This window comes from Pleurodeles waltl, chromosome 5 (assembly GCF_031143425.1).
Source record: "Pleurodeles waltl isolate 20211129_DDA chromosome 5, aPleWal1.hap1.20221129, whole genome shotgun sequence".
Taxonomy (NCBI): domain Eukaryota; kingdom Metazoa; phylum Chordata; class Amphibia; order Caudata; family Salamandridae; genus Pleurodeles; species Pleurodeles waltl.
The window spans coordinates 1485364648-1485387905 of record NC_090444.1 but is presented as its reverse complement, the minus strand read 5'-3'; the positions used below and the strand labels follow the sequence as shown (position 1 = coordinate 1485387905).

The 23258-nt window shown below is 47.5% G+C and overlaps 1 protein-coding gene across 3 annotated transcripts in view; it reads right to left on the bottom strand.

The window, feature by feature from the left end:
• The window catches only part of RAB23 (RAB23, member RAS oncogene family), a 194602-nt gene that overhangs the window by 102482 nt on the left and 68862 nt on the right, over positions 1 to 23258 (bottom strand). For all 3 annotated transcript variants that reach the window (XM_069235761.1, XM_069235763.1, XM_069235762.1), the window contains exon 3: positions 6759 to 6844. In XM_069235761.1, the coding sequence (XP_069091862.1) occupies positions 6759 to 6844 (86 nt within the window). The remainder of the gene's footprint in view (positions 1 to 6758; positions 6845 to 23258) is intronic.

Genomic DNA, 23258 nt, shown 5'->3' with positions numbered 1-23258 from the left:
ACTAAAAACTCCTTCTAGTAACTAAATCCTAACTTTTACAAAACTTTTAAACTTAACAAAAAGAGATGCTAACAGGGACATACATACACAAGGCCCTAGCAGGACTTTTCAAAATTTGGAAAAATAGTCAAATTTCAATAATCAATTTTCTAATTACAATTTAGTCGTGTGATCAGGCATTGGTTGAGTAGTCCAGCAAATGCAAAGTCTTAGACGCCACCGCTGATCCACCAACGTAGGAAGCTGGCTCTGTACATACTATATCAAAATGAGATATAGTGTGCACACTGTCCAGGGGTTCCCCAAGAGGCTTGACAGAGGCAATAATAGATAATACTGATGCTCTATTTGTGGTAGATTGGTTGAGCAGTTAGGCTTATCAGAGGGTAGTGTTATTGCTTGTGTGGACAACAAATGCTTAAGTGAAAACACACACTCAATGACTTAACACCAGGCCAATACGTATTTATAGAAAAATATTCTTTTGTTAATTTATTTCTAGAACCATAACATTCATTTAGCAGGTAAGTAAATTAAATGAAAGGTGCTTTACACAGTAATATTTAGAACTTTGAATGGAATCAACAATGTACCCATTTTTCTTTAAAATGGCAAAAAGCTATTTTAAAAGTGGACACTGCAATTTTCAACAGTTGCTGGGGAAGGTAAGTAAAGTAAAGTTTTTGAGGTAAGTAACAAACTTACAGGTTCAATCTCCTGGGCATAGGTAGCTCACCACTGGGGGTTCAAGATAACCCCAAACACCCAGCAACACAGGGCCAGTTAGGTACAGAGGTCAAACAGGAGCCTAAATAACGTGGGCCCCCATGGAGATAGGGGGTATTCCGGGTCTGGTCTGTTTACAGGTTAAGTACCAGTGTTGTGGGAGGGCAGACCAGGGATGTTTGGAGGAGTACTGGAGGGGCCCCAAGTAGGCACAAAAACCATACCCACAGCGGCACGGGGGCAGCCAGGTGCAGTGTACACACAGGGCATCGGGTTCTCAATAGAACTCATGGAGGGACCCAGGGGTCACTCAGACGCTGCAGGCAGGGCACTGGGAGGGGGGCCCTCTCAGTCAAGCCACCCACTGGGCAAGGGTGAGGGCCGCCTGCTGGTCATTGCTGCACCGGTGGTCGGTTTCTCTTGGGCCTGGGGACTGCGGGTGCAGTGCTTCTCCAGGCGTCGGATATCTTCGCCCCGGGCAGTCGAAGTCAGGGGGTCCTCTCTGCAGGTGTCGTCGTGGGGGGTGCAGAGAGGTGAGCCTCGGGTGGACACATCATCGGAGCCGCCTGGGGATCCTCTCTGGCTAGTTGTTTTCTCTAGACATGGGGCGGGGGCGTTGGGTGCAGAGTAGTTGGACTCACGCTTCTGGAGTGAGGTGAGAGTCCCCTTAAATATGGTTTCTTGGTCTTCTTTTTGGACAGGTCCGCGGTCCACAAGAGTTTCTTGGTATTCGGTGATGCAGACAGTCTCGTGGAGGCTTTTCAGATGTCGCTGGTCCTGCAGAACGCGTTGCTTCTTTTCTTGCAGCTATCTGAAGCAAGAGAGACAGGCCAGTAGGGCTGGGGCAGAGTCATTTGTTGTCTCCTCCTCTTCTCTGCAGGGTTTTCAGCTCAGCAGTCCTTCTTTCTTGAGGTCCTCAGGAAATCTGAAGAGCTGGGTTCAAGGTCACCCCTAAATACTAAATTTAGGGGTTTGTTTAGGGTCAGGGGCAGTAGCCAATGGCTACTGTCCCTGAGGGTGGCTACACCCTCCTTGTGCCCACTCCCTCTGGGGAGGGGGGCACATCTCTATTGGTCCTATTCCTCCAAAGCAAGATGGAGGATTTCTCAAGGAGGGGGGTCACCTCAGCTTAGGACACCTTAGGGGTGGTCCTAGCTGAGGGGGTGATTCCTCCTTGTTTTTCTCATTATCCCTCTGGACTTGCCGCCAAAAGTGGGGGCTCGTCCGGGGGGGTCCATCTCCACTAGCTGGAGTGCCCTGGGGCACTGTAACACCAGGCTTGAGCCTTTGAGGCTCACCGCCAGGTGTTACAGCACCTCCACCCAGGACAGGCTTTGTTCATGGTCAGAGAGTGCACAGAGGCACTCGCCCCATGTGGTCAGAAACTTGCCTGGAAGTGGCAGGCTGGCACAGACCGGTCATCCTTGCACTAGCAGTTGGGCTAACATACATGGGGCATCTCTAAGATGCCCTCTGTGTGCATTTTTTAATAAGTCCCACACTGGCATCAGTGTGGGTTTATTGTGCTGAGAAGTTTGATACCAAACTTCCCAGTATTCAGTGTAGCCATTATGGTGCTGTGGAGTTCGTAATGACAAACTCCTAGACCATATACTCAGTATGGCTACCCTGCACTTACAATGTCTAAGAATTGAGTTAGCTGCAGGAGCACTATGCCCCTACAGTGTCTATCCCCTCACCTGTGGTATAGTGCACCCTGCTTTAGGGCTGTAAGGCCTGCTAGAGGGGTGACTTACCTATGCCACAGGCAGTGGTTTGTGGGCATGGAACTCTGAGGGGAGTGCCATGTCGACTTTGTCTTTTCTCCCCACTAGCACACACAAGCTGCAAAACAGTGTGCATGTACAGAGTGTGGGGTCCCTGAGGGTGGCATAATACATGCCGCAGCCCTGAGAGACCTTCCCTGGCCAAAGGGCCCTTGGTACCAGGGGTACCTTTTGCAAGAGACTTTACCGTGTGCCAGGGCTGTGCCAATTGTGGAAACAAAGGTACAGTTTTAGGGAAAGAACACTGGTGCTGGGGCCTGGTTAACAGGGTCCCAGCACAATTCCAATCAAAGCTGGCATCAACACTACGCAAAAAGTAGGGGTGACCATGCCAACAGTGGAATTTTCCTACAAACAGTATATTGTAGATTTGAGAAATGTGGTAGCGGAATGCTTGTCCCGTCTTACAGTAGATGAGGAATGTGGAGGAGATTCGTTGGCAACAGAAGTTGATCAATCTCACTTGATTAGTTTTATCTGTGAGAATGCTTTGCAGGAGAGTCAATGGAAATCTGCAAGAGAGGCAGATGAAGAAACAAAAGAACTCAAGAATCTTATTGTTAACAGTTGGCCAGATTATAACAATACTCTCAGAAGATATGAAGGGATATTAGAATGTGAGACATGAGCTGAGCTGGACTTGAGGAGAATTGTACAGGGGTCCCAGAATAATTCTGCCCAAAGCTGAGAGAGGAAAAATAATTAATCTGGCAAATGAGGTAACCCACGGTGGAACATCACCTAGTCAAGAGTAAGAGGGTATTACTGGTGGCCTGGATTAGATAGGCAAGTGGAGAATGTTGTCAATGTCTGTGATTCGTGTGCCAGGAAGGATAAGAGCAAAGTTGTATCTCACGCTCCATTATCTCCTGTTGCCAACAGAACCGTGGAAGAAATTAGGTTTGGATTTTGCTGGCCCATTCCATCTCCTGCCACATATTGAACGTTGTGTGACTCTTTTGGTGGATTAATTTTGAAATGGGTGATGACGAAGTGTGTGAGCTCACCTGACACCAAGGTGGTAATCAGCTTTCTCAAGAAGGATTTCTTCTAAGAAGGTGTTTCTCAGGAACTTATAACCTCTAATGGTGCTCAGCTAACTTCCCATGAAATCCATAAATTTAAGAAGTGGGTCCATCACACATCTTAATACTGCCTTATATTCTCTGCAGGTAAATGTTCTTGCTGAGCGTATAGTGTGGTTAAAGAGTGTGTACATAAAGCAGTTGAGTCGAGAAGACCTTAGCCTCAGTACCACACTTACAGTGGATCTAAAACAGGCAGTATATATAGATTGTCCGGGGTTTCAGGCCTAATGCTAATAATTGGCATTGTTAGTATTCATTCAAATCATGAATCCAGATGGAGAAACCTCTCTACCCACCCTACCAAACACCCACACTGAATCCCAAACCAAGCAGCAAACGACCTCCCCCTCCCTCAAGAGAAACCATAATTAAACCATAATTACATGATGTAAATGGTTGCAGCGCACCCTCAAGAGATCTTTTAAATTCTAAATTCAAAGATATATTACAGTCAAAAAAGAAAAAGGGAAGACTTGTGGGTTACAGATGTACAGGGCACCACCTTACTTCTTACTAGTGTGCCCGCCCCATAACATTACTATCAACGCGCACTGGAACAGCCATTAGATCTGACCTTGGCAAGCTGATGCAAATAGTTGTGTTTACTGCTATGTTTTATGGCAAGCATATGCCACAAAAATTGAAGGAATTAAAAAGAGAAAACATGTACCCGCATAATGGTCTAGGCTGCAGGATTTATGCTTTGAATTGGTAGGACAAACAAGAGCGGTAAAAAGCATCACTTGTTCCATCAAATATGTTTATGGATATGACAAGTAGTGCAAAGAAGCAGGTTTTGACAGCTTCGTAAATCATGAATAACAAAGACAACTTAAGGGAGCCAAACAGACCAGAAGAGAGGCTAATTAGGTGTTCTTCATTACTAGTAAACTCTTGCTCTCCAGGGAGTTGCAGGTCCTCCTGCCTCCCTCTGGTTATGAACGATGTAATATATTTGGTGGTGCCTCCATCGAGGAACACGTGCGCTTTCCTATTGTATTTGATTTTCAGGCTTAATGGACACAACAAGGTGAATTTAATATCTAGTGAATGCAATTGTTTCTTGACTGCCACAATAGTATATTTAGCACCCTTACCTCCAATTGTTAAATCAGAGAACTCCGACAGGATAAAATGGTGATATTCCAGTCAACCCTTCTCCCTGGCAGGGTAAAATGTGTTGTCTCAGTTGAGATAATTCATGAATTGTGAAATGAGTGGCCTGGGAGGGCACCAGGAGGGGGCTGGGGAACTAGAGTCCTGTGGGCTTGCTCAGTTCTAAACAACTCAGAAAACTGAGAATCGTCAAAATAACTCAGAAAGCAGGACTTCAATAACAATCTGGAACATTCCACTTCTCACAGATACGTGAAGTAAAAGGGGAGGGTTATATGGGCATGCTCCTCTAGGATAGCTAGTGCCAGCTTAATATGCACAGTAGTAAAGGAGGGAAATAGGGAGGAGCAGTCTGCCATTCCAAATAGCACAAGTGCCTTCAGCAATAATAGCTAGACACTATCCCTTTCCGCAATGACCCCACAGCTGGACCTCAGACAGGGTAATAATCTCCCAGGTCTTGCAATAGTCACCTAGCCACTCAGCTACACAAGATGCCCACTGTCTTTGAGCTACGGCCCAGACCGCTTACCAGGCCTATCTGATCAACAGCAAAGGAGGTTTCAACATCACCTGAACGGCGTGAAGGTCAAAGGCTCTCCGACTAGCTTCCCCATTGAGCAGAATGGACGCTACAGCTGGCTCAAGCCCTCCAACAGATCCTGCGTCTGCTAGACCTCTGACGCCATACACTGCTGCAAGACTTACGTAACTGGAGGCATAGATGTGTTTCAAAGGAGCACCACTGTGGATCAATTCAGCAGTCAGACCAAGCCTGCATTTTAGCATAATATTCCCTTAGTTTGTGAACTCTAGATATCCAATAACACTGTCATGCGGCACACAGCAGGCTGCAGGAGAAAATCACCGCACTTAGGCAGTCATGTTGGTTGGCGATTTTGCCACACACCCCAATCTCCATCTTTTTAAAAGTTCAATTCAATGGTTCAACTGCCAATTGTACGCAGGCGCCTGGTGAAAACCATGCTAGAAGGAACAATACTTACAAAAAAAGAACACCATATTTTAATTGAAATAGAAGCAAATGTAAGCACATGATGCCACTATGGAATGAAATGCAGAAGTACAATTTAGAAGATGCATTAAGGCATGCGAAAATAGCAGAAGGTTTGAGTTGAGTAGGCCGGGGGGCTGGGAGAGACAAAGCCCCACCCCACTACACACCTTGCACCTTACCTCTCCCTCTCCTAAACATTAATAAAAAGAAGCACAAGATGCGCTCCAGGGGTCTGCGTCATGCCTTTTGTGTATTCATGATATCTGTATAAATAGCAGCTTACCAAAGCACTTCATACATGAGGTAGTAATAGCTTCAATATGGGAAATTGGGAAGATACTTGTTTCTCTGCAACTTTTCTTAAGAAAGAAACTCTTCACCACTTTTCTTGTTTAAACAATGGGTCAATCAGAGTCTGTCAGAATGAGAGAGGGGGAGAGACAGACAGAGAGAGAGAGAGAGATAGGGCAAGAGAAGGGTGTGGGGAGAGAGCGGGAGAGAGGGAGAGTAAAAAAAAAAAAAGAGTGAGAGAGATGCTGACACAAATGAGCACCATCTGCCTCTTATAGGTACACCCTGGTGAAGAACAAAGATGCCATTTTGGCTCTGGTTGAGTTTCTTCCGTTTGAAAGTTGGGGATCCAAATGGAATGTTGTAAGAGGCGCAACAGAACATAAGCCATCTGACAATTCTTGCCTTGGTCGTTCAGTATTATTCCCCTCAAAAGTCGCAATCCGTGGGTCAGCAGAATGGATATGCCTGCCTCTATTGAAGTAAAAGCAATAAGGTGGTGTGGTGCTGTGTTTCCATTTGTGCCAAGATTACAGAAAGCAGGATGCAATGGTAGTTTAGAAGGGGAGTAAATGTACTTTTTATAAGGACATTACTAAACACAACATTCACTAACGCCGACCTCATGAAATGAAGATTTGCCTAGAGTGGCACAATTTCTTTGGTCAAATGACAAATTCAAGATTAGAACCAATATCCCAGGTTTCAAGGTTCCAAAATGGCTTTATTTACCTCTATAATATGCTTTAGTTATTGCATCAAACTCCTCCTGGCCAGCGGTATCCCACAGCATCAGTCTCACATCTTCATCATTAACCCTAAAAAAAAAAATATATATATATATAAATATATATCAAATTAACATTCTCAATATAGTTTTACTGCAGAAAGAAATAAAACACTAGTCTTCCGTAAATACAGTAGCAAGCACCATTTCCGTTGTCTATTGTGCTCTTTGTGGGATTACAGTTATCAGCTGCGGTAGCTATTAAAAAAAAATACAGCATGGAATCAGCTGTTGTGCATAATGAGGGGATTATATATAGCCGTTGAAGCAACACTGAGAATTTACTATTTCATTAACAACTTACTTTAAATGCTAATTTCTCTGAGGTACAAATTAATCAGCTGGAGAGGTCACATTACGACTTTCTACTAATAGCACAGGAGAAGCAAAGTTTTAAAAACCAGCATTACTGTAGAAGGTAATCCCATCTGCAATTTCCAAGTAATTTGAGAAAACTGACAATAACTAAAACACCATCAAAAAAATCATGACATTACATTATAGTCACTAAGATTCAGGCATAATATCTTGTAATGTAATTTTTTTCATTACCAATTTTATTATTTTATAAATGCGTGTTCACACAACAGAGATACGGTAGAAAGTACACGACAGTCCTGCTAAATAAATCAGGGCACTATCTTCCACAGACATCTACCCGCCTCCCTTCTTCAACACAGCATGATAAACTTGTTCAACACATGCAGCCCCCTGTAAGTCCGCCACTTCCCTTGAATTTTCTCTTACTTGTGGGGACAACCCCGTGCCTCGTAGATCTGCTTTTCTAGATGAGAGCATCAGTCCATTCCGGATTGCCACTTTGAAAGTGACTGCGCCATCGGGCCTCTCCAGAGCAGTGCACTGTCTCTCTCAACGACCAGGCAGACAACCCCATAAATATCCGATCAGCCCTCAGCCCTCCCAGCTCCTCCAGAAGGCCCAGCAGCACCACCCTCGTGTTCAATTCAATGGGACATCCAAGGACCACTCCACCTCCACCAACCCCCCAAAAAAAGATTGGGGTTGTATCCCCCGACACTCCATGCCACATGCAACTGGTGCACCTCTGGTTGACCACATCTCAGACAACCCTGGGGGGGTCTCCGGGCGAATACGCCCTAGTCTCCGTGGGGACAGGTATGACATATGAAGGTAGTTTATCTGGATCATTCTTAGCCTGGCGGAAATGCCATTTCCCTTGGTGCTACACAGGCCCCCCTCCAGTCATCCTCATCCAGTTCTCCCATCCAGGCCACCCACTTATCCCGCCACTGGGCAAGGCCATCAGGGCATTAGTAAGAAAGGATTGATAGGGCACCCCCCTCCCAAAGCGCACCGAGAGCAGTTTCACCTCAAGTGGGCTGTGATTCAGGAGAGAGAGTCCTACGGCAAGTGGGTCCGCAAGGCATGACGCATCTGAAGGAAGTGAAAAAACCAGGAGCCGGCTAGGGCATAGTGTTCCCTCAGCTGCTGGAAGGACATCATAGTATCACCGGCGCAGACATCCCCCAGATATATGATTCTAATGGCGTCCCATTGTCGAAAACTCTCTAACCGGGACACCTGCTGCAACCATGTTCCCTGCTACAGAGGCATCAGCTTGGCGAGGTGTCAGAACCAACCAGTCAGCCGCAGCACCGCCTGCTTACACCGCACCGCCATCCGCGTGCATCCAGTGGCCCCCTGGGGGTGGGGGGGCGGGTCACCATACAACACTCCCAGCAGGCCCTCAAAGCCAAGAAAACCCAGCTCTAAGTGATAGGTCAGATCGTCCCATCCCCCTGCAAACCACTCAATAATTGGGATCAGCTGAGCCGCCAAGTAATAGACAGAGGTCCGGCACACCCATACCGGTCTCGTAGGATGATTTCCACGTGGAACAGAAAGCCACCCGGTGTCGCCCTCCCCCTCATATGAAGGAGGTAAGTTTGGAAGTGAGAGATCGAAATGAGGAACGCAGCACCAAGTAGGTAAAGTTTGTCAGGGTGTACAAGTAGCTGGGGAGACAGATCATTTTAAAAAAGGCATTTCGGCCCATAAGATTCAGGGGCAATTGAGCCCAGCGGGCCCGGTCATTCCCCAGTGCGTGGGATAGGGGCTGAAAATTCAACTGCCATGCCAGAGCGGGGGACGGGGAGAGGTAAATCCCCAAGTATTTGAAGGCATTACGCCTTACAGGGATGATCAGGCACCAGCTTGCTCCCCCGCGGCACCCCACGCCTCCACCAGCAGTGACATCCTGGGGTTTAAGCATAGGCCTGAGGTTTCATCGTAGTTTTAGGAGCTCAAGGCAGCGAGGGCCGGAACAATGGGGCCGCCTTAGGAACACCAAGACATTGTTTGCATACAAAGACACCATATCCTCATGGTTAGTCCCCCACCTTCAAATGTCCATCAGTGGGCCCCACAGATGAGGCAGGCCAGCGGCTCGATGGCCAGGGCAAACAGCAAGGGCGTTAGGGGGCATCCCTTGCGTGTCCCCATCTGATTGGAAAGGAATCTGAGAGGATATCATTCACCCGCACCCACGCTGAGCTATGATACAAAAGGCGGACCATACTCCTGAATTTCGGGCCAAAGCCCATCTGCCTCAGGAGCCCGTCCAGGAAGTTCCAAGCAAGGGTGTCGAAGGCCTTGCTAAAATCCACCAAGAGGGTTGCCAGCTTATCACCCAGCCGATCAGCCTGCACCAGCACCGCCTGGACCCAGTAGAGACAGTCACGTGTGCTCCTTCCTGGCATAAATCTGCATTGGTCAGGATGCACCAGGTGGGGCAGTGTCCGTACCAGCCGAGTCGCCAAGACCTTCACAAATATCTTAATGTCCGTATTAATCAGTGAGATGGGCCGATAGGATGAACATTGGTCCAGAGGCAGGTCATCCTTAGGCGCAATCCTGGCCCTGAGCAAAGGAGCCACTACAAAGTGCCTCCTCATACGCCCCAACCAGGGAAGGTATCAGGTTCGACCAAAACTGCCTGTAATATTCAACAGGGTATCCGCCGAGCCCTGACATTTTCCCAGATTGAAGCGTGGAGATGGCATCTCTCACCTCCTCCTCCGACATTGGTAGATCCAATTCTGCCGCCAAGACTGACAGAAGGGAGGGTAGCTGAATGTCAGCCAGAATAAGGTTTTCCCGTTCCACAGTAGGCTGTGGCACATGAGCGTACAAGCATTCATAATAGGAGGCGAAAGTGCGGGCAATCGCCAGCAAGTCTTCTTGTGCTACGCCCGCCCAGTCCCTGATGAGGGGCACCACTCGGGCCAAGATATCACGGGTTGCCAGCCAGTAGAGCAGCTTCCCAGATTTGTCCCCCAGCTCATATACTCTTTGGGTTGAGTCTTGCCAATGCTACCGAGCCTCCGCGAGGGACACCTGCCTGAATTCCGCACGCCGAAGCTCCAACATCCGCCCGCCTCCTCCCCACCCGGGCCATCCAGCAAGGCGCTCTAGCTCCCCATCTCCACCTCCAGCTCCAGCTCAGTGATCCACTGTGTTTACTGGGCTTCCCGCTGCCCGACACATTCCTTAATGTTACCCGTCAAGGCTGGTTTGCTTGCCACCCAGACGGTGTCAGCCGAAGCCATTGAGCCACAGTTCTATCGGAAATAGTTTGTTAGCTTGGGGTTAATGAATTCGACACACTGGGGGTCTTTCAGATACCAAGCACTGAGGCGCCACACTGGTTGCACACACTGAGCTGGGACGCCCCCAACTCAGGAGGACCAGTACATGGTCAGAGATACCACGGGCTAGGATCTGCACAGACGTCAAGGTTAGGAGATCCGCCGCCGGAAGCCATTTTAGATCTATCCATGCCACTGTGTGATGGACCTCCGACTGGCAGACACAGGACCAACAAGCGGTGCGCCCATTCTATAATAAAGGTAGGGGAGAGTTTTCCAGCAGGTATCCAGGTACGAAACCAGGCCTCGAGCACCTCAGCCAAATACGGAACGTCCAAAGCCCCTGGTAAGCACATCAAGCGCAAATTATTGTGCCGGGCCCGGTTTTCGGAGTCATCTGCATGCTCCTGAAGCTCTGCCACTTAAGATGTAAGCTTTGAAACCTGGTACCGAAGGGTGGCCACCTCGTCTTCCGTTGTTGAAATATGTTTCTCCGCTTTGGAGACTCTCCCCGTGACCCCCCCCGCAGGTCTTGCCAGATGAGGGACCGGTCCACACGGGGTTCGCTGACCTTGTGCTCTACGGCTTCTCAGGAGTCCTGGATTGCTTTGAGAATGGCCCCAAGGCCGTGTTGCGTTGCAGCAGACTACATGGAAGGACAAGCCGCTTCGTTTACACTGTCCGACGCAGGGGTGGGGACCCTGTACTGATCCATCGTAGCCTGGGCAGGCAGCGACAGCCTATGCTGGCCCATGGCCCCTGGTATGGAGAGCTGCGGCCCCAACGGCGACCTGCATTTTCCGCTGGCGGAGGCTTCAACCCCACGGGTTGCTGTCAATCTTTCACTCCACCTCGCCGCCTCTGCAGGTCTCATGACACACGTCACTTTGCTTGCAAGAAGGGGGGGAGCCCCCTTAGGGTACGGATCCGCTGGCCAGAAACCGGGGGAGGGGGGGAGAATCTTACGGGGGGGCCGCTCGGTCAGGTAGGATGGAGTTGACTGGCTGGCGGCCGCGGAGCTCTACCAAGATACAGCCGCCATGCTGGGCGGCTAAGCCACGCTCCCTTGTAATGTAAATTTAACAGATATTTCTTCTTTACTGCCCACAACTTCGGGGTATTATGTGACTATGAAATGGTCAATTAAATATTTTTCCATGTCCGATGCCTTAACACGTATTCGCCTCTGTAGTATATACACTAGTTATTGGAGGCAGAAATGTCCATATTGCAGTGTTGGACATTTCAAAGACGAAGTGCCCTTGAGAAAAGTTGTGAAAGCAGCCTTGTTGTGATGCAGTTTGATGTTGGAAAACAGCCATTACAATGCAGCTGTTACCACGCATAGCTTTTATCATGCATGTGTTGGACAATGCCTGCACCATAACACGCATACCCTTTACCATGCATTTTTTACAATGCATATGCCTTTACTACGCATGCCTTTACAACAAATTAACTTGTAAAGGTATGAATGTTAAGGGTATATGCATGGTACTGGTGGTTAAGGGCCTATGCGCAGTAAAGGCACGGGCATGGTAAAGGTTATCGGCACCGTTCGAGGAAAGGGAGAGACCTTTCCGTTGCCTCTTTATGACCTGCGCCAGACCTCAGAAGAGCTGGCTCATCGTCGTGGTGAGTGAAGTAAGAGGGGTATTCAGCTTTAAGGCTTGGGGTGGGAGGGTACGGTTTTAGGGCGTGGGTAAGGTTTTAGGATGGGGTAGTGGTATGGCTTTAGGGCTTGGGGTGGGGGTACGGTTTTAAGGCACAGGACAGGGGGTGAGTATATTTTGTTTAGTAATTGTAATGGCATTTTCATGGTAACAGCATGGATTGCAATGGAATGTGTTGGTCCATCATACAGCCTTTCATGTTACATCCTACGCATGGGACCGGCCAGTCTGGACTGAGGGGTTGCAATGAATAAGTTACTTACCTTCGGTAACGCTTTTTCTGGTGGATACATTTACTACCTGTGGATTCCTCACCTAAAGAATTCTCCCCTCGCGTCAGCTTTGACGGAAATTTCTTCTAGCTCTGCACGTCGACAATGACGTCACAATAGCCAGACTCCATGCGACGTCGTATGACATCATCTAGGCAATAAGAAGCCCTCGTCGACGTGCAGACGTCCGTTATCACCATTTTTTACGTGCCTTAGAGGCAAACAGGTGAAAATTTTACCTTGAAGAGAACATAATCACATCCAAAGAAGTGAAAACGCAACATTTATTACACTAAAAATAATACGAAATTAAATATGTCAGTCAAAATCAATCATGAGTACTTGAATTATCAAGACCAGAGAAAGAAATACATATATACATGCTATAACTATATACATGAATCAGGCATATTATTATGTGTGTATATACATACATATATACATATACATATACACACACACACACAAGACAATTGGCGCTCACCCAAGGATTTCGTGGAACAACCATTCAGGCAACGGGAGGTGGGTGGGACCGCGAGGAATACACAGGTAGTTAATGTATCCACCAGAAAAAGCGTTACAGAAGGCAAGTAACTTATTCTTCTGATGGATACACCTACCTGTGGATTCCTCACCTAAAGAATAGAGTCCCAAAGCAGTACTACCTCCGGAGGTGGGTGCCCGAATGGTCAAACCAAGAAATCCTGCAGCACCGAGCGAGCAAAATGGCCATCCCTCCTAACCTCAGAATCCAAACAATAATGTTTGACAAAAGTATGGAGGGATGCCCAAGTTGCCGCCTTGCAGATGTCAACTACAGGAACACCCCTAGCTAAAGCCGAAGAGGCAGCCTTAGCTCTGGTGGAATGAGCACAAAGCCCCACAGGTGGTTCTTTCTTAGCTAAGGAATAACAAAGCTTAATACAGAGAATGACCCACCTGGATAGCGGTCTCTTGTGGACTACTCTGCCTTTCCTCTTCCCCACGTATCCAACAAAGAGCTGATCATCTTGCCTGAACTCCCTCGTCCTGTCGACAAAGAAGCTCAATGCTCTTCGTGGATCCAGTCGGTGGAGCCTCTCTTCCTCTTTGGATGGGTGAGGCGGAGGGTAAAAGGAAGAGAGAGTAATAGACTGCCCCAAGTGAAAGGGTGAACCAACCTTCGGAAGGAAAGCCGCCTTGGTCCTTAACACCACTTTGTCTCTAAAGAAGGAAAGGTATGGAGACTCTACACTAAGAGCCTGAAGCTCACTGACTCTTCTGGCCAATGTTATGGCTACCAGGAATACTGTCTTAAGAACCAACAAACGCAAAGCACAAGAATGCATTGGTTCAAATGGCGATCCCATCAGAAATGCTAATACCAAATTAAGGTCCCACTGAGGCATTACAAATGGTGAGGGCGGAAACTTATTAGTGAGCCCCTTAACAAACCTCAAAACAATTGGAGATTTAAACAAGAAAGGTTGATCTGGGAGGCACAAAAAAGCCGACAGTGCTGATAAATAGCCCTTAACTGTGGCAACTGCACAACCCTTCTGTGCCAAGGAAAGAGCAAATGATAATATATCAGACAAGTGAGCCTTTAAGGGATCAATTCGGCTCTCTCCACACCAACGTACAAATTTAGCCCATCGATTTGCATAGCTCAATTTGGTGGAGTGTCGCCTGGCCGATAAAATAACATCCACCACTTACGGTGGGAGAGAAAAAGCACGATTGCCCCATTCAATCTCCAGGCATGAAGGTGCAGACTCTGGAGGTGGGGGTGTAGAATCTGCCCCTGCGACTGCGAGAGGAGGTCCACCCTGTAAGGGAGACGGAGCGGAGGGCACAGAGAGTTGGAGAAGAAGGTCTGTATACCACACCCTTCTTGGCCAATCCGGGGCTATAAAGATGACCTGGACCCAGTCTTGGCAGATCTTCCTCAGAACTCGAGCAATCAGGGGTATGGGAGGAAACGCGTAAAGCAACTGACACTTCCAGGACATCTGAAACGCGTCCCCCAAAGCTCCTTGCACCGGATACTGGAGGCTGCAAAATAACGGGCACTGCGCGTTCTCCTGAGTAGCAAACAGATCTATCTGCGGACCCCCCCACATCTTGAAGATGTAAAGAACCAGATCCGGATGAAGACGCCACTCGTGGCCGACCGAGCTGCGTCGACTGAGAACATCCGCACGTACATTCAGAACTCCGGCCAAATGATTTGCTACCAAGCAAATCTTGTGGTCCTGAAGCCAGGACCAGAGTCGAAGACCTTCTCTGCAAAGAAGGTACGACCCCACTTCTCCCTGCTTGTTTATATACCACATCGCAGTAGTGTTGGCCGTCAGAACCTGGACTGACTGACCGCGAATGGAAGGGAGAAAGGCCTTGAGAGCCAGACATACTGCCCGCAATTCCAACAGATTGATGTTCCACTGGAGACCAAAGGCCTTTGACCTCCAGGTCCCCCAGATGAGCTCCCCACCCTAGTGTAGAAGCATCCGTTACAACTGTGGCCACCGGCGGAGGCAGCGAGAACGGCCTTCCTTGCAACAGGTTGCCGATCGCTGCCCATCACTGAAGATCCACCGCAGTGTCTCTGGTGATAGTGATCGAATCTTCGAGATCCCCTTTGTGTTGAAACCACTGCCTACGGACGCACCACTGAAGAGCCCTCATGTGCCAGCGTGCATGAGTGACCAGCAGTATGCAAGAAGCAAACAGACCGAGCAGACGAAGGACCGTGAGGACTGGAACAGCCGTTCCATTTCGAAACATCGGAATCAACGCCTGAATGTCCTGAACCTGCTGGGGCAGAGGAAAGGCCTGATTCAATGTCGTGTCCGGTACTGCCCCTATGAACAGGAGGCGTTGAGAGGGCTCCAGGCGAGATTTGGGCACATTGATTGAAAAACCCAGGTCGAACCACCACTGAGTTATCGACTGCAGGTGACGCCGCACAAGCTCTGGAGTCTTGGCTTTGATCAACCAATCGTCCAGATAGGGAAACACCACTATCCCCCTTCTTCTGAGTTCAGCCGCTACCACCGCCATCACCTTTGTGAAGACTCGAGGTGCTGAAGTAAGACCAAACGGGAGGACCGCAAGCTGATAATGCTGCGGTCCCACCACAAACCGGAGATACTTCCTGTGCGATTTGAGGATCGGAATATGGAAGTACGCATCCTGCAAATCGACAGACACCATCCAATCTCCTTCGTTCAACGCCAAAAGAGCCTGTGAAAGGGTCAGCATTTTGAACTTTTCTTGCCTGAGGAACCAATTCAAAATCCTCAAGTCCAGAATTGGTCTCAAATGATCATCCTTTTTGGGGATCAGGAAGTATCTTGAAAAACAGCCCTTACCCCTCTCCTGCTCGGGAACCAACTCTACTTTGCCTTTTGACAATAGGGATAACACCTCCTGTTGCAGTAACAGAAGATGGTCTTCCGAACAGAAGGAATGGCGGGGAGGGAAAGGAGGAGGGAACTCCCGAAAGGGAAGAGCGTACCCTCTCTTTACAATGTCGATGACCCAAGAGTCTGATGTTATAAACTCACACATTGCAAGAAATTGGGCAAGTCTCCCCCCTACCGGAGACAAGTGAACAGGGAGTGGTGGAGGACTAAGGCTGCTTTCCCTGCTGCATCCCTCCCGAGGAAGAGGAAGAGGCAGAGTGCTGCTGGGTGGCTCCTCTTGTACGTACTCTGCCCCTGCCACTGAAGGATCTGAAGGCAAGGAGCTTGCAGATTGTTGTGGTGCCTGGAACCTGCCACGAAAGGAGGAGCCACGTCCAAAACCCCTAAACTTCCTATATGACCTAAAGGTAGAGGAAGTGGCTGCCGGAAGTCCTAACGACCTCGCTGTGGCTCTGCTCTCTTTGAAACGTTCAAGAGAAGAATCTGCCTTTGTCCCAAAGAGTTTTTCCCCATCAAAAGGCAGATCCAGAAGAGTCGCCTGCACATCCGTAGAGAAACGTGAAGAGCGCAGCCAAGCCTGACGCCTCGATACTATGGATGTGCCCATAGCCCTTGCCACAAAGTCTGAGGTGTTCAACCCAGACTGGATCACCTGGGTCGCCGCCGCCTGAGCGTCCGCTAGCAAATTCAACACCTCTTGTGGCAAGTTTGGATGACCTTTTGCTTCCTCCATAAGGGCATGAAGATAACGTCCCAAAATGCAGGTTGCATTGGTCAACTTCAAGGCCATACTGCATGCCGAAAAGGCCTTCTTTGCAGCATGGTACATTTTCTTTGACTCCCTGTACGCAGGGGTCCCGGGGAACGAACCAGGGGATGACCGGGAGGAGCACGAAGCCTGAACAACCAAACTCTCTGGAGTTGAATGTTTGGAGAGGAAGTCTGGGTCACCTGGAGCCACACGATAGCGCCCTGCTACCGCCCTGTTGACAGCTGTAGAAGTCACAGGTTTCCTCCAAATGTCCTTGATGGGGTCCAGGAGAGCCTCATTGAAGGGCAAGAGAGGCTCAGCCACCACCAAAGCCGGATGCAGCACTTCCGTCAAAAGGTTCCTTTTCACCTCAGCAGCCGGAAGAGGAAGATCTAAAAAGTCAGAAGCCTTCCTTATTACTGCATGAAAAGATGCAGCCTCTTTGGTATACTCCCCAGGGGAAGCCAAATCCCATTCAGAGGAAGTGTCAATACCACTTGCAGTGTCCAGACCTTGATAATCACCTGAAGGCTCCAAGATTTCGCCTTCCTCCAGATGTTGCCTGCTATATTCCTCCACCTCCAGGAGGCGCAAAGCTAGTCGTCTGGACTGGAGTCTTGATTCGAGTCCCGGCGTTGATACGGCATCGGCCAACTCCTAAGATCTTCACCGGCACCGTTCTTCGGATCCAGCCGACGCCGGACCCTGCAGCACCACAGGCACCTTGACAGTGGACTGGATCCGTGGAGAATCCACCGGCACCGGAGTAGCAGACGCTGTAGGTGTCACAGGACTCCTGGGCGATGCCAAGGGCATCGGCGCCGCAGCGGCTCCAGAAGGCAAAAACGGCATGAAGGGCGTCAGCTTGTAAGGAGCCGGAGCACCCAAATTAAAAGCTAAAGGGCCTGACGGACCCGCATGCCCTCCACCAGGCGCCATGGTGGAAAAGATATTGAACATGGCATTTAAACATGCCGCAGGATCCGTACCCGGCGCCGGGAAAGCTGGGTATGTTTGCGTTGTCGGCGCCGGCATAGAAGCAGATGATGGGCCAAGCAACTCCTGCTCCGGAGAAGCCGCTGGTGCTTGAAGAGGCTTGACTTCAAACACCGACAAAGGTGAAGCCGGAGTCGTAGGAGGCGGAGGAGTGACGGTCGGGCTAATATCCCACATCGGACAGCGCAGAGCTGATGGAGATGCTGATCTGGACCTGGACCGACCTGTAATCGATCGGCACCGAGAGTCGTGACGGCGCAGAGAGTCTCCATGACGACGATGAGTCCTCGAAGATTTTGAAGAGGACTCTCTCCGATGCCGCCTTTCCTTTCTCTTCTTGGAACGGGCCAGGCACAATTTAGCCTCTCGTTCCTTAAGCGCCTTAGGGTTCATGCGCTGGCAGGAACCGAATGACTCGACCTCATGGTCGGAACTAAGGCACCATATACAATTTTCATGGGGGTCAGTGACCGACATCCGACCCCCACACTGGTTACAAGGCTTAAAGTCAGATTTTCTTGGCTGCGACTTAGTAACTACAGATGCGCAACTGTAGCTCCCTGTTAGCCTCGAAGAAAAACCGTTATTCGAAGGCACGGAAATAAGGGAACTGACGTCTGCACTTCGACAAGGGCTTCTTATTGCCTAGATGACGTCATACGGCGTCGCGTGGAGTCGGGCTATTGTGACGTCATCGTCGACGTGCAGAGCTAGAAGAAATTTCCGTCGAAGCTGGCGCGAGGGGAGAATTCTTTAGGTGAGGAATCCACAGGTAGGTGTATCCATTAGAAATAGAATTCTGGCACCACTTCATATTTCACCTTCGAATGATGTGTAGTGTTAGAGTGGCAGTGATGTGTGCTGGGGGCTGTTCAGAGGACGTGCAGAGACGCCATCCTGACCACAGTGAAGTTATTCTTGATTGCCTTTTTTTCATGAAGTCGGAAATAGTTCCCTCAGGCTTTCCTCTTAAGTGTAGAATACATTTCCTTATTTTATAGCCAACTTTATTATTATTTTTTAAAGGAAAAAAAATACAGCAACCAGTGCAATATATTCACCTGGAGAAACAGTCACCAAAATCAAAACTAATTTGTGCAGTGTTTCCTATCAATAGCCACCCCTGAAATGTATTTGCTCATGCCTGTTACAAGGTCGAACTCAGAAGAAGAAGTTTGAATACACATACATTTTGCAGGGCATTACTGCCGGAGGAGGCCCACTCACCACCAACGGAAGCTGTACAGCTGAAGGTCCACGATAACTAGTGTAGCTTTGTCATTCTTACCATTTTTCGTTTATCTCTTAAAGATTCCCTGTCTTTTTACATATGTGGGGTCTAGATGTTAAAAATGCGGAAAATGTGTGGAGTCTAGATGTTAAAAACGAAAACTGGTGCTCCTCACGTTCTAGTCATCAGGTATACACACTGGGTTAACCTTTAAAAACAAGGCGGAGGAGCAGAAGTGCAGATTTAACTACAGGGAGGCAGATTATGTTGGCAAGAACTTTTATCTCTGCTGACACACGTTGTTAGACTTGTCAACTTTGGGTGGTCTTACCCCAAACATTTTGCCCGCTTGTCTCATATTTTTTCTGATTCTTTTTGATAGTCTTAGGAATAGGAGCACTTTACCAACTGACATACTTAATTTGCTTGTAAGTGAAGTGGCACACCAAACATCCTGAGACTGTAAATTAAATGCTATTATTGGGCCTGCAGCACTGATTGTGCCACCCACTTATGTAGACCTTTAAACATGTTTCTGGTCTGCCACTGCAGAGCCTGTGTGAGTAGTCTGACTGCCACTTTGACTTGGCATTAAAAAAAAAAAAAAAAAACCCTTGCCAAGCTTTAAACTTCCCTTTTATTACATATAAGTCACCCTTAAGACAGCCCTAGGTAGCACATATGACTAAAAGTTAGAACATGTTTTTCATGTCCTGGTAGTGGAAAAACTCCCAAAGTCATTTTTCACTATTGGGAGGCCTGCCCTTCTCATAGGTTAACACTGGGAATTCCTTATTACACTTTTAAGCATTAACTCCTGACTGAGGAGGGATGGCTATATCATGTTTCATAACATTAGAATGGTAACAATAAATCCTCTTTACTGGTAAATTCAGATTTAGCATTAATGTTTTAGAAATGCCTGTTCTTATAGGTCTATGTGCCTGGAGCTTTCTTCGAATACGCGTCTGGGGTGGATGACGGCTACATTTTGTGCATTCCCTCTAGACAGCCACAAACACAGGAAGGTTATGTGTATCTGAACACTAATCTGCATTCTGATTGCTCTTTCTGGGCAGGAAAGGGGGGGATGGGCTGACACAAACCTGAATAAGCAGTGCCTGTCCCCACACAAAGGACAAATTAACCCCTGTTGATAGTCTAGAGCCAGAACTAGGAAGAAAGGGCCTCTGTGCACTTCAAAGACTCTTCTTTGCAGTCACCCCATTCTAAAGGGACATTTTAGTATAAGTACTGGGTCTCTGACCCCACCTAATCAAACACTTCTTGATGTACAATTGGACTCTGTCAGAAGAACTGCTACACTGCTGGACCTTACGTTCATCTGTAACTGCAGACATGGAAGACAGCTTTCTGCTGTGCTGTCCTGCTTCCCTCTGACCCTGCTGAAGGAGAGCTGGACTCTGCCTTGCAACCCAAAGTGATCTCCAAGGGCTTCTTGGCTTGCCTCTTGTTGCTAGAAACACAGGAATATCAAAGTCTCTACCCCTGCTGCTGTGCCTGGTTCACTGCAAGTGGACCCAGATACTTGTACCAGTGAAATTGACAAATCTCCTACCTGCTGGAAGTGGTAACCGATGATGTCTCTATTTCAATAGCAGATCACTGCACCGATTACTCCTGAGAAAAGTGATGGAAATAATCCTATGGAAATCTGGGATCTTTTGACATCTCACAACTCTGAAAACCCTTATTACAAACACTTGGCTTTACTCTTCTGTCCTCCCTTAAATACCCATTGCTATTCATGATCACTGTACAGTGATTAAAATGGACAGAGAAGACAGGACTGGTAGCTGGGTTAGAATATCGTAAACGTTTCTGTTATTTGATCCCATTTTTCCAAACCTTTGGAAATGTTGTCCAAATTAGAGACCCTCATGCATAACACCCGGAAAGAAGCTTTGATTTATCATCCTCCCAGTTTGATGAAAGATTTTGGTTTATTGTTGTTAGATTTGCTTTCTCCTACATTATTGGGGCCAAAAAGTTTTTAATGATTGGGGGAATACAGTAAAGTCACTCAATTGACAGTATACCTGGGAACAGTTGAATTGGCACAAAAGGTTTATGGTCCGGTGCAGGTTGGCGGCCATATGTTGAACCTAATATTTTATAGCAACAATTTAGATAAAGGTATATCCACCTATGCCACTTAACTGGACGGATCATTTCCTTATTAATTTACAGTCAAACTATGTGAAGATTCCAATACTTTCACAGCCAGAAGCAACATGGAAGAAAATTAATCAGATCAATCTGGGGACTGCTTGAAATTTCAGGATTTGGCAGACATTACAGGCACTGATCACGCTGCGAGAATGTTTCATAAGTCGCTGACTAATGCTCTGACATTTTAGTCCTGTTTGAATCTTTTAAAATGAGGCAACATAAATACCAGGCTTAATGGTACAACAATTAATTTAGAAGAGAGAAACAATGGTGTAAGAAACCAGAAAAAGCCTGATTTCAGTCAAAATATCCTGAGAAGAAACTGTCTTATAAGCACTCCCTAAGTACTTATCAGAAACACCCAAGGGAGGCAAGTAGGAATCTACTGGCTGATAGGATTCACAAGTCTTAATACCGTAAAATAATTTGTACGGCTGACTCTTTCAGGCTATCAATCTCTGTCTTACTGGAAAGATGTGACTCACTGGCACCTCATTTTTATTATAAGATTAATTACACATATGAGGACTTTGATTATGAATTAGAGCCTTCACACAGCGAAGTACAAGACCTCCTCTCACCTTCTGATGCACTTTCACAGCTGGTAAGGTTTGGCCTAATTTCTCTTGAAGAGATTCAGGATTTGAGTCAAGTCAAGTCTGAGTCTGCCGACGATCCATGCCCAGACCATCTTTTGTCGTCTTTCTTCTCTTAGCCATATTTTACTGACCTTTTCAATATTTCACTAAAAACAGCTGCAGTGCCAAAAGGTGAAAACATGCCAACCCTATTTTTGAATAAAAACCCACAGCTGGCCCTGCCAACTTCTCCAATATTCACTCAATCACGCTGCTGCTGTTCCCCGTTAACATTATGGTGACAAGCAATAGTATCAGAGAGAGAAACCAAATATTGGAGTCCTCGCAGTCAGGTTTTATGGCAGCGCATAGTACAGAAACCACTCTTCTGGCAGTCAGTGGTGCAATCAGGACCAGCCTAGACAAAGGAAATTTTGCTGCACTTTCTCCAGCTTTAGATACGTTTCGCATGCGGTGCTGAATGAGAGGCTTTTCAACTTTGAGATTCACGCTCAGGCCCTGGCCTCGCTGAAGGACTTTCTAGAGAAAGAATCTCAAATGGTTTTCATCCAACCTTTTAAATCTAGGTCAGTTAGCAACACATGTGGAGAGTCACAGGGATACTCTTTTGAGTCCCACCCTCTTTAATATCTATGTGGCCCCCCTGGACAAGGTGGTATGGTCTTTCGGCCTGGAGATTTTGTGATACACTGATGACACCCAGTTAGTGGTATTGACTAGACAAAATCTGGACAAGAGCCAAATGGTGAGACTGTCTGCATGCTCAGGCATCCTGAATGAAGAACTGCCTTTGAATTATTGGGGGAAAACTGAATCCATCCCTCCATCATTGTACAGACATCACTTTGAGTACTCTTTCAAATGGCTTCACAGCCCAGAGCATCCTATCACAAGCATATGGTGCACGTTGTATCAATCTTGTAACAGCCTGCTTCCGTACCCAGCACACATAGCCTTTCAAGCAGAGAGTCTCAGCTAGTATCTGGGAGCCACTCTAAGCAGCTCTGGAGCTCCCCAAAAAAGTTATAAAGAACCTTGATATTCTGCTGGGTGACACGCTTAACGTGGCAAGTCAAAGTACTGCTGTTGGCAATGTTTGCTTTGGAAACCTTTGCTTGGTTAGAAAGATGTTCACCTGGGTCTCTCTGACTTGTAGAAAGACCAATATTCAGGATCTCATAACCAGCTGATTTGGCTATGATAATGCTTTGCTGGTTGTGGCAAATGAGTTCTTTATATTGTGCCTTTGAATGGGGCAGAACACAGCTTCCATGTGGCACCTGAACAGCTTCTTTTCTGAAAACGCTTCACTAGCTTCCTGCCAGAAAGTGTTTCATTATTAAGCTACTTTGCCACACCCACAAAGCCTTGTACATTCAGGGTCTACTCTACCTTCAGACAAGAATAACATTTTACAACCTAGTCAGGAAATTTAGATCATTTAACAATGCACTAGCCACCCCGCTGCATACAGACAAGTCAAAATGGAGAGCGCAGTTTTTCTTACTTTGCACCTTACCGCTGGAATAAGTTGTCCTTCTTTATTTGTTCCTGTCACAGTTTTAACGTTTTCAAAACATTGTTACAATGTGTCTATTTTATCCATTTGTTCACACATCTGATTTGCCTGCTATTTACCTTTGTCTCTATTAGGTTACAGCACCAGGATACTGCTGCTGGAGTGAACGGTTTGT